Genomic DNA, 13,357 nt, shown 5'->3' with positions numbered 1-13,357 from the left:
TCGCACCACCGCACCGTTGACGTTCGCCCCTCCACTTTTCCCTTTTTTAAAACTTCGCCCCAGTTGATTACGATATTTTTTCCCCCCAAAACACTCAATGTACAAATGTTATGTGTATCCAGAATGAGCCACATAGTGGTAGTCACATTTTTGCTTCTTCTATGTGAGCACGTATGAAGCATCTACTTTGCTTCTTTCATTTTGGAAAGTTGCTGCGAATGCCATTTTGCTAATGGCCGTGTAAAGTTGCCCTTCGGCTATATGTAATTGTATTGCTATGTCCCCGTTGGAGACTCCCCCCCAGGGTGTGCACATGTAGGTGTGCCAAACAAAATAGGGAGTCACATCAGAGGCACTTGAATTGTTTGGTCAAACAGCATACCATTAGGCAAACGAATTAACTGTAAACTGCAGATTCGCCCATCTGTTGCCACCCCCACAGCGCAGAGAAAGCAAAACAAATTAAAAAAACATTAAAAAGGATTTTTTTTTTTTTTTTTTTTTTTTCGAAAATGCCAGCTTCGAGTCATTTCCAAAGCCTCACTTATCACAGGTCACAAAATGATCGCGCGAGCGCTCCCACTTTTGTTTCTCCTAGCAGCAACGATAACGATGGCAACGACAAAGGCCTTGCACCTAACTAGGTGTACCCTTTATGTGGCGCCCCCCCAGCAACTGGCCAATAATAGGCACACACATGGCAGTAGGTTCCGCGGGCGCCATGTGGACAGACTGAGGCTCCTGGACGAATCAGTTAAAGGTATGGCCGCGCGAGGGGCGTTCCCACTTGGCCATTTTAACGATAAATAAAAAAATACGCAAAGAATGGGCATAAAAATGGCGGAAAAAATATGCACAAAAATAAGCATATACGCAAATGTGAATGCCCACCTTGCTGCCCTTTTTGTAGACAACGAGCACATAATCAAGTTAACGGACAACGCCCAAAAGAAAATCAAAGTAATGTGAAATAAAAATGGGTTATTACGAATAAAAAGATTTTTTTTTTTCCCCCGTGGTGTATATGCCATGAAGGCGAACATCGCATAACTAAACAGTAACGTGCGCACACCTGTCACCCTCCACATTTATGACTCCCCTTTTAGCAATTGGCAGCAGAAACGGAGGGAGAAAGCCTAATACTAAAGCTGTCTGTGAAAAATGGAGGCTGCAAAGGGTTGCAGTACAAATTGAACCCCATCAGGAAGGTATGCATAGAAATGTTTCCACCGCAGTGTAGCCGAGCAAAGGAAAAACTAACTAAGAAAAAATACATAATCCATTGACGCTGCTACTTACCTAGTTATGTTGCGATAGCCACCGCCATCATCATCATTACAAATTTCGCGACCGTTTTCCCCCCCTTTTTGAAGGACGAAATCGAGGCAGATGACTATGTGCAGCAGTTCGAAGAATTGAAGTTCATTTTGTCCATTGACGCCACTAGCGTTATTTACATTTACAACAATATATTGGATTACAGCTACGATTTAATCAATGGTGGATTTAAGTACGTTTCTGCTGTAGCGTGAGTAGCATCGTCATCGTCCACTTTGCGCCTTCACCCCAAAAGGTTTTATGCTAACGTTTGCAATGTGCCGTACATAAATCCCCCTGTTTGGAATTATTACATGTGCCTTTTTTTTTTTTTTTTTTCCTTTTTTTGCCATTTCCCCTGCAGGTTTATAAATCCAAATGCCACTAAAAAGTGCGGCTGCGGGAAGTCATTCAATGTTTAGCTGCTCAAGATATGCCAATTTCTCTCCTTTTTCTTTTTTTTTTTTTTGTGACATTTTTTAAAAAGTAACACACTTTTCGAGTATCATTTGTTGACAAAAAATTACGTTTAAATGATTAAAAAAAAAAAAAAGTGTTTCTTTTTTGAATTAAACAAATTATGTCGTACATATGGACAAATAAAAATTAAAAACATCGCGACGGTCCTTACTTAAGGGTGGGGAGGAACGGCCTCCAGAAAATTTAAGGAAATTCAACTAGCGTTCATTTATCTCCGCTGGAGCATCCCCTGCATCCACAATTTACACACTGCAAAACCTACGGAATATGAAAAAGAAGCGCGAGGACAACAGTGTAGCGAGATAGACATATCTCTGGGGGGTGTAATTCGAGCTGCTATGCCGACTTCACATGGGGGGAAACCTATTCATATTTAAACGCATGTGCGCAGATTTGCATATGCATACAACTGCACATTCCCCTTTGCTGTACTTACCCGATCGCCCAGATTACTTTTGGGCACTCTACAGATGCAGGTGTTGCTGAAGTTGCTGTCTGATACCTGGATGCACTTGAGGCAGCACAGGTTTTCATACCCCTGCTTCCTCCACTTTGATATGAGCGCGCCGTCCACGTATTTCTCCTGCACCAGGTAGTCGTACAGTTCCCCTGCAGGGGGGGGAAAGTGCGGCACGCACGTGGGGGTACATAGGTACATATATAAATGCGTACATATATAAATGCGAATATATATAAATGCGAATATATATAAATGCGAATATATATAAATGCGCGCTCAGCCCGCGCCACCAACCCGACTTGCGCGCAAACGGAAGAGCAACAAACGCAGCTGCCACTAGACGCCGCGCAGGGGCTCGGGTTGGGCCGGGCAACTTACTTGATATTTCCTTCCGCTTGTAGTACAGCTCGTATATGTAGCGAGACGTTTGGTGGTTGATTTGAAATATGGGCCACAAAATTTCACTTTTCCTTTTCTTGGATGTATCTTCGTTTTCCAAGCTGCGCATTTTTTTGTTCATTTCATCTAAAAAGGATTCCACTTTACTCCACCCCTCGGGGGGCTTCCTTGAATTCATCGTCCTGATGCGCGGCATGTTCGCAGAGGCATGCTTGACGAACGGGTTGTTGCATTAGGATCCAGGCGTTTGGCCACTTGGCTGTTTGGCAGCTGGCAGCTTAACTGCTAGTCCGCTTGCCGTTTTATCTGAAAAGTTTGCTTAAAAATCGCCACTTGGAGAGCGTTCTTCTCACGTACGCGTTAATTTAAATAACGAGCGGGATGTTTAAAAAGTGATTTGATTACGCTAAAAAAAGTGCATCCGAGAATTTTCCCCTGCTGAAAAGCCTATGCGTACGTTTGAGGAATTTTATAAAATTCGCTTTTGCCGTAGCGAGAAAAAAATCGTTACTGTATTTATGCCTTTTAGGAAACACAAAGTGGCCACTTTTTATATTTTAAATGCATGTTATACAAAACCGTATGGGTAGTTTTACCCGAAAAAAAAAAAATGGAAAAAAAACACATTGTGTTTTACTCACCACGCATTTGCACGTTCTTCCGTTAAGGAGGAGGAACAAAAATGTAATACACAATGGCAATTATGTAGAGTATAAAAAGGAATAGCTCCTCGCGCTTGTTGTTGGTGGCACTTCTTTGCTTCACCCATTTTCAACTGTTCGAATAGAAATGTATTATACATGGGGATAAAGATGCGTTTTCTTAATTTTTCCATTCTGCCCATGCGCACCGCGACATGGAAAAGGAGAAACAGAAACAACCTCACGAAGGTGAACAAAGGGAATGGGGAGTGGTCAACGCAAAGCGAACCAAACGAACGTAATGAATAACCCTTGCCAGGGTCTCTACTGTCTTTATTGATATCCCCACTCAGTAACTAATTGGTGCTACGACACAGGGGCAAACGGTTTACAACGAGAAATGCCAAGGAGGCATTTAAAGGTGTGCAAAATTTATGTGCTCCCTAATTGTTATAGGCGAAAAGGAGGCCATGCCAAAACATCAAAAATGCATTTTTACTTATATTGCTACCCATGAAAGGGGTAAAAATAATGCGACAATTTGTGTGCATTTATTTTTATCACCAGAAGGAGGTTCCAAATTTTATGAACAAAAAAAGCGTTCATCTTGAATAGCATCAGTTCTGCATTTTCGCTGACGAATTTGAATGCCTACATTCGCAGCGGAGCAATAGCTATCTCGAAGTGGTGCCCTCAAATGTAGTCCTCTAAAAAGTTGTGACGCATATGGAGAGGTGCGCGTCACCAATTTTGTTAATGTAGGAAGTAGCCCTCATAATGTCATTTTTTTTTTAAAGCTAAGATGTTCAAATTGGAGGAAAATTGCTGACCTTCCTTTTAGAGAAGTGATGACTGGAGTGGACACCTGACTGGTTCATTCTTTTGTCAAAAGTCGGTGAAATTTATACGCAATTCATACATTTATTTCTCTTTTTTGCTAGGTGTTTTTAAAGGGGAAACAGTGGATGCGTGAAATTACGCGTACATATTATTGCGAATGAATGGGGCGTGGAATTCTTTCTCACAAAAAAAAAAAAAAAAATTCAACACGTATTAATTGCTCATTATATTCAGTTTTCACATTTTATGTAATTAAAAGAGGAAAGACCTTTCGAACATGCTTAAAAAATTCGTTTTATTGCATTTGTTCGGACCTTCCTCTATGTGCCTGTTCGGTGCGTGAAAAAAAAAAAAAAAAAAAAAGTACCCTTCCCACGTTTAAGAAAATGCTCTACTGAAAAAAGCATTCACGATAATGCTGACGTGGTGGTCAAAAAAAATACATATGCACATTCTCTGGGTGAAAAAAAAGAAACCATAAAAATGTTAATTAAAAGTGGTCGCGGTGTCAAGCGCAGCTTCGAAAAGGAGTATGGCACAAAGCGCCTTTTACTAAATGAGCTAATTGTACTCAGGACCACGGCGCATGCATTACAGAGTAACATGCTCGTCACTCTTGCGAGTGATTGACAAAATTGGGAAGCCACGACAAAGCATTGTTCGTGTATGCCTCTGCAAGTATATGCCGGTACATATGTGCTGTTGGAACTGAGAAAATGCTTCTACGTTGTTTTGCGTTTGTGCTCCCCAATTTATACACCCCTCCAACTTATTAAAGTAACGTAAATGTGCGCCCATTTGCTGTGACTGCATATGTTTGTGAACATATATCCAGCTTCGCTGCTGAATGGTGACTCCAGACGAATGACACTCACTTGAGAGGGGGGAAAAAGAACAGCCTTTGAAGGAAGAAAGCGGTATGCGCCTTTAGCCCCCCAATTGGCGGACGCACCAAAAAATAGACCTCTTTAAAAGTGCAAAGAATTTTCCCGCCCTGTAGGAGGTTATTCGGCTTTGTTTATTTTGTTTCGCATGAACAGTTTTATTTGTATTGTTCGGTTCGGCTTTAATTTGCCATTTTTTTCGCTTTTTTATTTATTTTTATTCTGCTTTTTTTTTTTTTTTTTTTTTATATTTCCTTCTAGCTATATTTTCGCCACCATTTGGCTACTTTTTTATTCCAAACAGCCAAAACTGAAAAAAAAAAAAAAAAAAAAAAAAAATTGTCACTGTCATATTTTTTTCCTCTTTTTTTCCTCATTTTTTCCTCTTTTTTCCTTTTTTTTTTCCCCCTTTTTTGATGTGCTTCTTTTCCATCTCGTTTTATATTTCGTGGAAGGAAATGTGCAAATTGTGAAGTTCTAAAGAGCCACGCCAAAAATGGTAAAACAAACTCACCGCAAAAATATTCATGTTTTTTTAACCGTAACAAAAAACAACGTTAGAAATTAATGTAAAATTTAGAACTAAATAGATGGTATCTATGAGAATAGTGAAATCAGCAAAACTGATATTTTTACATATCCCACACTTTCATTTTTATTTTTCCTTTTTATTTCCCCATATTTATTTATTTTTTTTTTTTTTCCTTCAAAGAGTGTTCTTGTTATTTTAAAACAGCATTGTAGTGTCCTTCATGTTGCATTTTCACCACATCCTTCACTCGTTTTTATTTTGCGCGAAAAGATATCATGATTGAGATGCCCGTGTATCCTAAAAATTTCGCGCAAGCTTTGTTGGGATGCACGCCACGCAGATGTACACATATGCGCCAGACAAATTTTGACGTTTGTTCGCACGTGTTTGTACGCGCCGTTTAAGCAAGTGTTCATGTGAGTGTTCATGCGAGTGTTCATGCGAGTGTTCATGCGAGTGTTTATGCGGGCCTTTATGCGAGCGTTTGCGTAATCGTTTAAGTGAGCCTTATGCGCAATCGTTTAAGTGAGCCTTTATGCGCGATGTTTGCCTTCTCAAGCACGCGTATGCACGTATACGCCTGAAGCTATATGTATGTGTATATATGTATATATTTCCACCTTCAGTTGCCCGTCCTTTCTGCGTGTTCATTCACACATAATACTTTTCTACACGCCGTTCACGCAACAGGCTATTTGCATGTGTGTTTATATGCTGGTACATATGCATACACATGTGTATATGTTTACACTTTTCGCCCGTGTTGAGTCAGCAAATAAGCAATCGCATTTGTTACACCGCACTCTGGTGTGTGCCGCCGCGTTCAGCTGACATTACAATTTAAGAAGAAACGAAAAAACGCGGGTACAATATATATCCACATATATAAATACTCATGTAAAAATTTAAACAAAAAAGAAAAAAAAAATTTACATGCACATAAAATTAGTAGATGATTTCCCCACCCCCCTTTTTTTTTTTCCCATTTTTAATATACCCATCTATGTTATGATAACTTTTACACACTTTTTACGTAGCCCTTTTTTTATTCCCCCCCTGCATGTGTATACATACACCGTTTGTCAAAATTTTCCATTGTGGTTGTACAAAGAGTGAAGTTGTAGAGAAAGGCAGGAAAAATAAACGCCACTTTTGTGCCAGAAAACGTGTATATGTACTCACAAACGTATGATGTGCATGCTTTATGAACTCCCTCATTTCACAGCAAAGTGAAAAAATCGTGTGTTACATTTTCTTTCCATGTGTAAGGGGTAAAAAGGAAAGAGGCCGAACCGATTTATTCCACAATCATCAGCCATTTTTATGAAAATCAAATTCACCTTGTGACATCTACTCCGTATCGTTGATGAGCCACTGATTTAAGTTTATTTGTATTGCTTGTCTGATTCGCAAACATATACGCGCTTGTGTGCATGTATAAATTAAGGAAGCAGTCGAACGAGCGTCTTACCTTTTGCTCACACGCAAAGGTGAACGTGCGTAATAGCTGGTTGGCAAACACTGGTTGAAGTGGTCCCACCTTTGTTCCTTTTCGTGCATCTGTGCTGCGCCTATAAAAGTTCGATCATTTATATGTGTGATCTTTTACGATAGTGGCGTGGTGCGTTTGGAGGTACAGGGATTGCCAACTATAATAGGAAAAAAAAAAAAAAAAAAAGAAAAAAAAAAAAATATATATATATATATATATATATATGTATATATATGTGTGTGTATGCCCATCTATGCGCATGTGATGAATTCATGTGCTCACTCCCCCGCATACCCACTTGCATAATCTAATCCACGCCGTAATTGCCCACCCGAAGCGCCACTCAGTCGAAACAATGGAGTGCGTTTCGCATGACGGCCGAAGCACAAACGGCGCAGGATGCAACAAGGAGTTAACAAATAGCAGTGGGAATTCCAAGTCGATCGAAATGCATGCATATAAAAATAAATTCGAAAAAAGCCCCAACTGTGAGCAAAATGGCCAAGCAGCAATTAGGACAAGTAACAAAAAGAGCGAAGAAAGGAAGAACCACATGAATTACTGCACCGATAATGACCAGGTTGACAATTTTAAAGTGGTGCACACTTATTCAGGTACCAGTCAGAAAAGCAGAAAAAATGGGCGCACAAAGAATTTTTCAAAAAACAAAGCAGATTTCAATCATTTCTTTTATGAAGAAAAATATGCCAATAGTAGTTATGTGGAGAAGGGGAAACGCCCCGACAGGCATTACCCGCATGGGGGGTTAGGAAGTAACAGGGGGGTTAACGACAATCGTTTGAGAAAAGGCACATCGTCAGGAAATTGCAGCAGTGGTAATAATAATAATAATAATATGGGGGTGCATAATCCCATCGAATCGTTTGGGAAGAACTATTCAGGCTCAAGAATGAATGTGGCAAATGGTGCAGAGGAAAAGGTCGCCAAAAGAGTGGCGAGCAATAACGAGAACTTAGTGCCAACTGGGGATAAGTCACACTTGGGCATGGTCGATGGTAGAAGTAGGAGAAGAGGGGCGAACTCGGAAAAGCAGCCATTTGTATTTGCGAACAAACGGGGAGGAAGTGGAAGTTATAATGACCAAAATGCCGGCACTGTAGAGTACGCCAATGACGATGATCGTGTCGCCGCTGAACAGTTGGGCGTGGGTGGAAGCATGTGTGGCGATATCTGTGGCGATATGTGTGGCGACCGCTACAGCCGCAAGGGCGATTTCCCCAACGATGGAACTCCCCCCAGAAAGAAAAGCAGCTTCCTGCGAAAGAGCAAATCCCTGAACAGAAATAACATTTACGAGAGCAAGGAGGACGACAAACGGATGGTATCCATCACGAACAGGGACCCCCCGGAAAATATGGACTACACGAACGTGACGAAGAAAGCTTGTTCTAATAACGAATTAAAATTTAAAGAAAAAAAAAAAGATGAAGCGAACTGCACAAGTAGGGAAGTGAATTACGATTTTAAGAGCGCCCTGAATATCCAATTCTCCAAGACAAAAATGTGCCCATATATGAACACCAAAGAAAAGTGCAAACGGTTTTTGAGTAATATGTGCCCCTATGCACACGACCAAAGTGAGCTAAAGCCATTTCCAGATTTGTACAAAACGGCCATGTGCCGTAACTTCATGAAGAACTTATGTAGCAAGTCGAAGATTGAGTGTAACTTCGCACATAATGTGCAGGAGCTCAGATCCACGGATGAGTTTTACAAGACCACCTTGTGTAAGTTTTTCCTCAACGGGTACTGCAAGGCGGACACCAACTGCAGGCACGCGCATGGGCATAAGGAGCTGAAGAGTAAGGAGGCGAAGTGTAAAGAGGCGAAGCGTAAAGAGGTGAACTGTGAAGAGGTGAACTGTGAAGGGGTGAACGGTGAAGAGGTGAACGGTGAAGGGGTGAACTGTGAAGAGGTGAACGGTGAAGGGGTGAACTGTGGAGAGGTGAACTGTGGAGAGATTAACCGTGAAGGGGTGCAGCATAGGAACCTGGGAAGTCTATCCTGGGAAATCGACAGGGTGGGAACGGAGAAGGCGAATAACAATGAGGAGGAAGAGCAGCCGCAGCACCCACAGCAGCTACATCAACTACGGCAGAGTGACCTGGACGGGGGGGAAACTCTTCTGAACGGAGAAACAATGAACCGGTTCAAGTCGTCGGAAAGCTGCTCCCTGAGCGAGGGGAAGGAGGTAAGGATCATAAGGGGAGGGGAAGACGCTGCGGAGGAGGATCTGCTTGCCGAGGAAGACATTGAAGAGGACGACGAAGTAGTGGACGTTATCGCAGTGGAAGGAAAACGCATATCAAACACACGTGATAGGAAAAAAAATGATAGCAAAAAAAATGATGGCAAAAAAAATGATAGAAAAAAGAAGAAAGAAAAATTCTATAACGCATCGCGCAAACTCATGTCCATTAGCACGAAGGACACGTACTGCTTTCTGTCGAATGGGTTTTCCAGAAACATGGAGTCGTCCGAAAATTTCGATGATGAAAATAGGAGTGTAAGGACGAATGAAGATTCGACTCTCGCCCATAGCAATGGGGACTCCAAGATGAAGAGTTCAGACAGCGCAAATAGCTATTTTAAGGGGGACCCCCACCCTGAGTATCCGTTCAAGTCTAACGAAACGATCTACCGAATGGAGCTAAAGGATGAGGAAGTTAACCACTCCTGTGACGCAACTGGGAGGGAAGCCCAAAATGGAAGTGACACTGAGCAGGGGCACCACTCGGTGGATCATAATGAGCAGGTGAACACAAGTAGACACTTTGGAGAAAGAAGCCATGACATGGCTGATGGAAAACAGGAAAGAGACCATAGTAACAGATTTACGCACTCAAATTCGCACAGAGGTAGTAACGTAGCCCTGAGTGGAAGTTTAGCTTTGAAAAAAGAGGGCAGGAAAATCTTTAACGAAGACAGTGCGTATGCACATAGAAATAAGGTAAGCGTCGGTGGGGGCAAAGGTTCGAACGAAGCGACTGTTCATCCCAAAATGGATAGGAACAAAAATGGAAGGGGCTACATGAACCCTAATTTTGCCCCCATGGGAAGTAAAGGTGGAACTAGAAATTTTCAGGACAAAATGGGGAACGGAAAATTAAGTCGAAATGTGCAAGTTGATGCGATTGAGGTGAACGATGGAATGGGCCCCCCAAGCGAGATGCACTTTAGCGGACTGTGTGAGAATGGCATGAATGGCTATGATGGAGCTGTGGGGCACACTGGGGGGTGCGGCGGCAGGGATAGTAATGGGTATGGGCAGGAGCGGGGAGATAATTACACGTGGGAGAACCACACCAAGGAGAATCACGCGGGTGAACACAACCGGGGCGGTTATCGAAGCAAGGGATTTCATAACGCCAACAAGGGCAATGGCGACAGAAGCGGCGGTGGCAACTTCCACAGCGGGGGTAACAGCAACTTTAACGGAGCCTTTGGTAACAGCGCCGATAACTACGGCGGCGGCGTGGGTAAACAATATGGAAATGGCAAAAGGGCGAATGGAGGCACGGCGAGGTACGATGGCCACCCCGGCAGTAGGGACAGCAGCAATAGTGGAGTGGCGAATAGGGGCGCGGCGAACAGCAGCGTGGTGAACAGCGGCGTGGTGAGTGGTGGCTTCGCTAATAATGGAATGATGAACAACAATCTGGGGAACAACAATCTGGGGAACAACAACCTGGGGAACAACAACATGGTGAACAGCAATATGATGAGGAACAACTTCAGGGGTAACCACGCAAGGAACGCCACCCGAAATGTGCGACACGGCGCGAGAAACGGCCTGCGGAACGGCGGCATGGCGAATTACGCTGCAAACCCTAACGGAGCGAACCCTAACGGTGCGAACCCTAACGGTGCGAACCCTAATAGTATATACCCTAACGGAGCGAACCCTAACAGTGCTTACCATAACGACGTTGTGGAGAATAATATGCGCACCATGCACCCCGAACACGTCAACACCTACAACAACAATTTCAGCTGCTACAATGTCAGGGGGGGGGACGCAAATGTTTACATGAGCATGAATAACTTTCCCTACAAGAATGCCCCCCAGGGAAGCAATTGCAATGTTGTTGGTAGGGCACCCGGCAAGATTGACCATTCCAGTTGTGGCGGTAATTATGGGGGTAGCTATGGCGGCAACTATGGCGGCAACTATGGCGGTAACTATGGCGGCAGCAATGGCGGTAACTATAGTGGTAACCATGGCGGTCATTACGGAAACGTTGGTAGCGGTCCAGTTGGCGGCAACAACCACCCCTACCCCCCACAGGACTATGCCCCACCCATCTGTAACAGTGCAATGAAGCAGAGTAAAAATTATAGAGGTAAGAAAAAGAGTGGGCAAAATAACATGCCGTACGAAATGAGGAATAATGGCAACTTTGAAAACAGCAGCGGGTATGATCGTAATGTCAACATGTATAGTCGAGGTGGTGTGAAGCGAGACGGGAATTACAACGCTCATGGCTTTAACCCCAGTGGCACGATAGGCAGTATGAATAATGACCACCACGTTGATGGGAACATTTATGGGGACATGTTCATGAATAATGGTCCAAGGAACAACCAACAAGACGGTGTTAATAACATCTACGGCAGTGGCAATGGGAATAATTATTACCCCTACGGTTATGATACCAGCGGGACGCATGTAATGAACGCCCCCCTTGAAAACGGTGCAGATGTGCGCAACGAGGGCATGGAACCGAGTGTGCACGGTGGCCACATGTACAATGCGACGCGTGCGTATGGGTTTGCAGATGGGCAGAGCGCCGCGCATGACGGGACGCAAAATGGATCACATCACGGTGCAAATAACGCAGTGCCAAATGGATCACATCACGGTACACATCACGGTACACATCACGGTGCACATCACGGTGCACATCACGGCGCAAATAACGGAGTGCAAAACGACACACATCGAGCCTTCAGACAAATGGACAAAAAAGCGCACAGCGGCAATATCGACCCTATGCATGGGGGCAGAAATAGGAAGGGCCACATGAGCAACAGCGCCTATAACGAGACGTACAAGAGTGGTGAGGAAAATTGTAGCCACGCGGTGAGCCGGGCGGACGGGGCGAACATAGCAAGCGCGGCGAACTTAGGACATCCCTTTGCATGCGATCCTGGTGTGCACGATGAGACCAGCCTGGAAGGTGGCAGCTTCTTGAGTAGGAAGCCGAGAGGTTGTCCCTCGAATAGTTTAAAAAGTGGACACATGGCGGAAGGAGCCGAACTGAAAAGAAACAATTATGATGAGACTAATATAGGCACAAAGAAATCGGACCACATCGGCAAGAGCGAAAGGGAAAATAGGAAAGAGGGTCGCAGCGGTGATCAAAGCGCAGGCGAGATGAAAGGCACTGCATACTGCCCCAGCTTTAGCGCGAACGATAACACGAACAAGGCAGAACAAAGCACGCAGTTGAAGGAAAATAATCGTGGTAACAGCAAAGAGTGCAGTACCCGCCGCAACCGAAATGGAAGCAAAAATGGAGAGAACAATGATGGGGGGATTATGCGCGATATGCATGGCAGCACGAATCGAAGCACTCTGAGGACGTTAGCTGAGTGCATCAGCCCCGTGAATGGGGCGGCCGACCAGCCACCATTATGCGGAGATGGTCAAATGGAAAGTTCCACCATAGAAAAAATGAAACAAAAAAATTATGACTCAACAGGTGAACATGTCAAAAGTAGTAACTTAAAAAGTAAAAGTCCACGAAGAAGGGGATCGCGAAATAGGAGAGCTCAACATGGGGAACACCAAAGTAGGGCCGAGCACATTATAAAGGAACAACACAGAGGGGAGAAAAATCAGGAAGAGTTACACACAGAGTTGCAGACAGCTGACCATCAGAGTAAAAGTGGTATTCTTAAGAAGGATAACAAAATTGAAAATGTGCTAATTGACGAAGAACCCCAAACATGTGTGTCTTGCTATCAGTACATGACAGATCCCACGCCGGGGGAAATTACGCCAGCAAATCCATGCTGCTTAGCATGCGGCCAGGTAATAAAAAAATCGCTCTCTTTGATGATCATAGAGTTATTGCAGCCACAGGTGCAGCACCTACTTTCGGATGTCAACTTTTATGTGCAAAATTATCACGACTGATGGGTTGCGTAGGCGCAACGAGGGAGCACGTTATAGCTGTGTGGGTAACGCTCATTAGGAAGGAAGCACAAATGAACGGAGAAGCCCGCATTAGAGAGGGGGTTAAAACAGACTGCGCAAATTGATCATTTTTAGAGAGCACCCAATGA

The 13,357-nt window shown here is 43.7% G+C and overlaps 3 protein-coding genes across 3 annotated transcripts, besides 11 other annotated features; 2 read left to right on the top strand and 1 right to left on the bottom strand.

Annotated features, from left to right (window-relative positions):
* Positions 1–361: 361 nt before the first annotated feature.
* Positions 362–382: a microsatellite.
* A 230-nt stretch (positions 383–612) lies between these two features.
* On the top strand, positions 613–1,739 carry PVX_080115 (Iron-sulfur cluster assembly accessory protein, putative; the record flags this gene model as incomplete). Its single annotated transcript, XM_001613681.1, has 5 exons — positions 613–760; positions 911–960; positions 1,107–1,208; positions 1,374–1,528; positions 1,682–1,739. 5 exons carry the CDS (start codon positions 613–615, stop codon positions 1,737–1,739), a joined length of 513 nt encoding a protein of 170 aa, XP_001613731.1.
* Positions 1,266–1,322: a microsatellite.
* Positions 1,740–1,786: 47 nt separating the features above from the next.
* On the bottom strand, positions 1,787–3,201 carry PVX_080110 (G10 protein, putative). The gene is made up of 3 exons (XM_001613680.1): positions 2,636–3,201; positions 2,234–2,406; positions 1,787–2,055 (listed from the first exon to the last, which is right to left on the bottom strand). Exons 1-3 carry the CDS (start codon positions 2,850–2,852, stop codon positions 2,002–2,004), a joined length of 444 nt encoding a protein of 147 aa, XP_001613730.1. The 5' UTR covers positions 2,853–3,201; the 3' UTR covers positions 1,787–2,001.
* Positions 2,989–3,018: a microsatellite.
* A 2,827-nt stretch (positions 3,202–6,028) lies between the features above and the next one.
* Positions 6,029–6,052: a microsatellite.
* A 299-nt stretch (positions 6,053–6,351) lies between these two features.
* Positions 6,352–6,378: a microsatellite.
* Positions 6,379–6,659: 281 nt separating this feature from the next.
* Positions 6,660–6,755: a microsatellite.
* Positions 6,756–7,400: 645 nt separating this feature from the next.
* PVX_080105 (hypothetical protein, conserved) lies at positions 7,401–13,208 on the top strand (the record flags this gene model as incomplete). Its single annotated transcript, XM_001613679.1, has 1 exon — positions 7,401–13,208. One exon carries the CDS (start codon positions 7,401–7,403, stop codon positions 13,206–13,208), a length of 5,808 nt encoding a protein of 1,935 aa, XP_001613729.1.
* Positions 9,152–9,172: a microsatellite.
* Positions 9,560–9,580: a microsatellite.
* Positions 9,957–9,992: a microsatellite.
* Positions 10,163–10,188: a microsatellite.
* Positions 10,736–10,784: a microsatellite.
* Positions 13,209–13,357: the final 149 nt, after the last annotated feature.

Source organism: Plasmodium vivax, chromosome 10 (genome assembly GCF_000002415.2).
Source record: "Plasmodium vivax chromosome 10, whole genome shotgun sequence".
Classification (NCBI taxonomy): domain Eukaryota; phylum Apicomplexa; class Aconoidasida; order Haemosporida; family Plasmodiidae; genus Plasmodium; species Plasmodium vivax.
Note: the sequence above shows the minus strand (reverse complement) of the source record. Positions and strands in the feature narration are given on the sequence as shown.

Bases quoted from the DNA above. Each gene is read 5' to 3' on its own strand.
- PVX_080110 (XM_001613680.1), bottom strand. From the start codon at position 2,852: ATGCCGCGCATCAGGACGATGAATTCAAGGAAGCCCCCCGAGGGGTGG. The intron at 2,407-2,635 runs GTAAGTTGCCCG...CCCCCCCTGCAG, and splicing joins CAAGCGGAAGGAAATATCAA to GGGAACTGTACGACTACCTG. The intron at 2,056-2,233 runs GTAAGTACAGCA...CATATTCCGTAG, and splicing joins AAAGTAATCTGGGCGATCGG to GTTTTGCAGTGTGTAAATTG.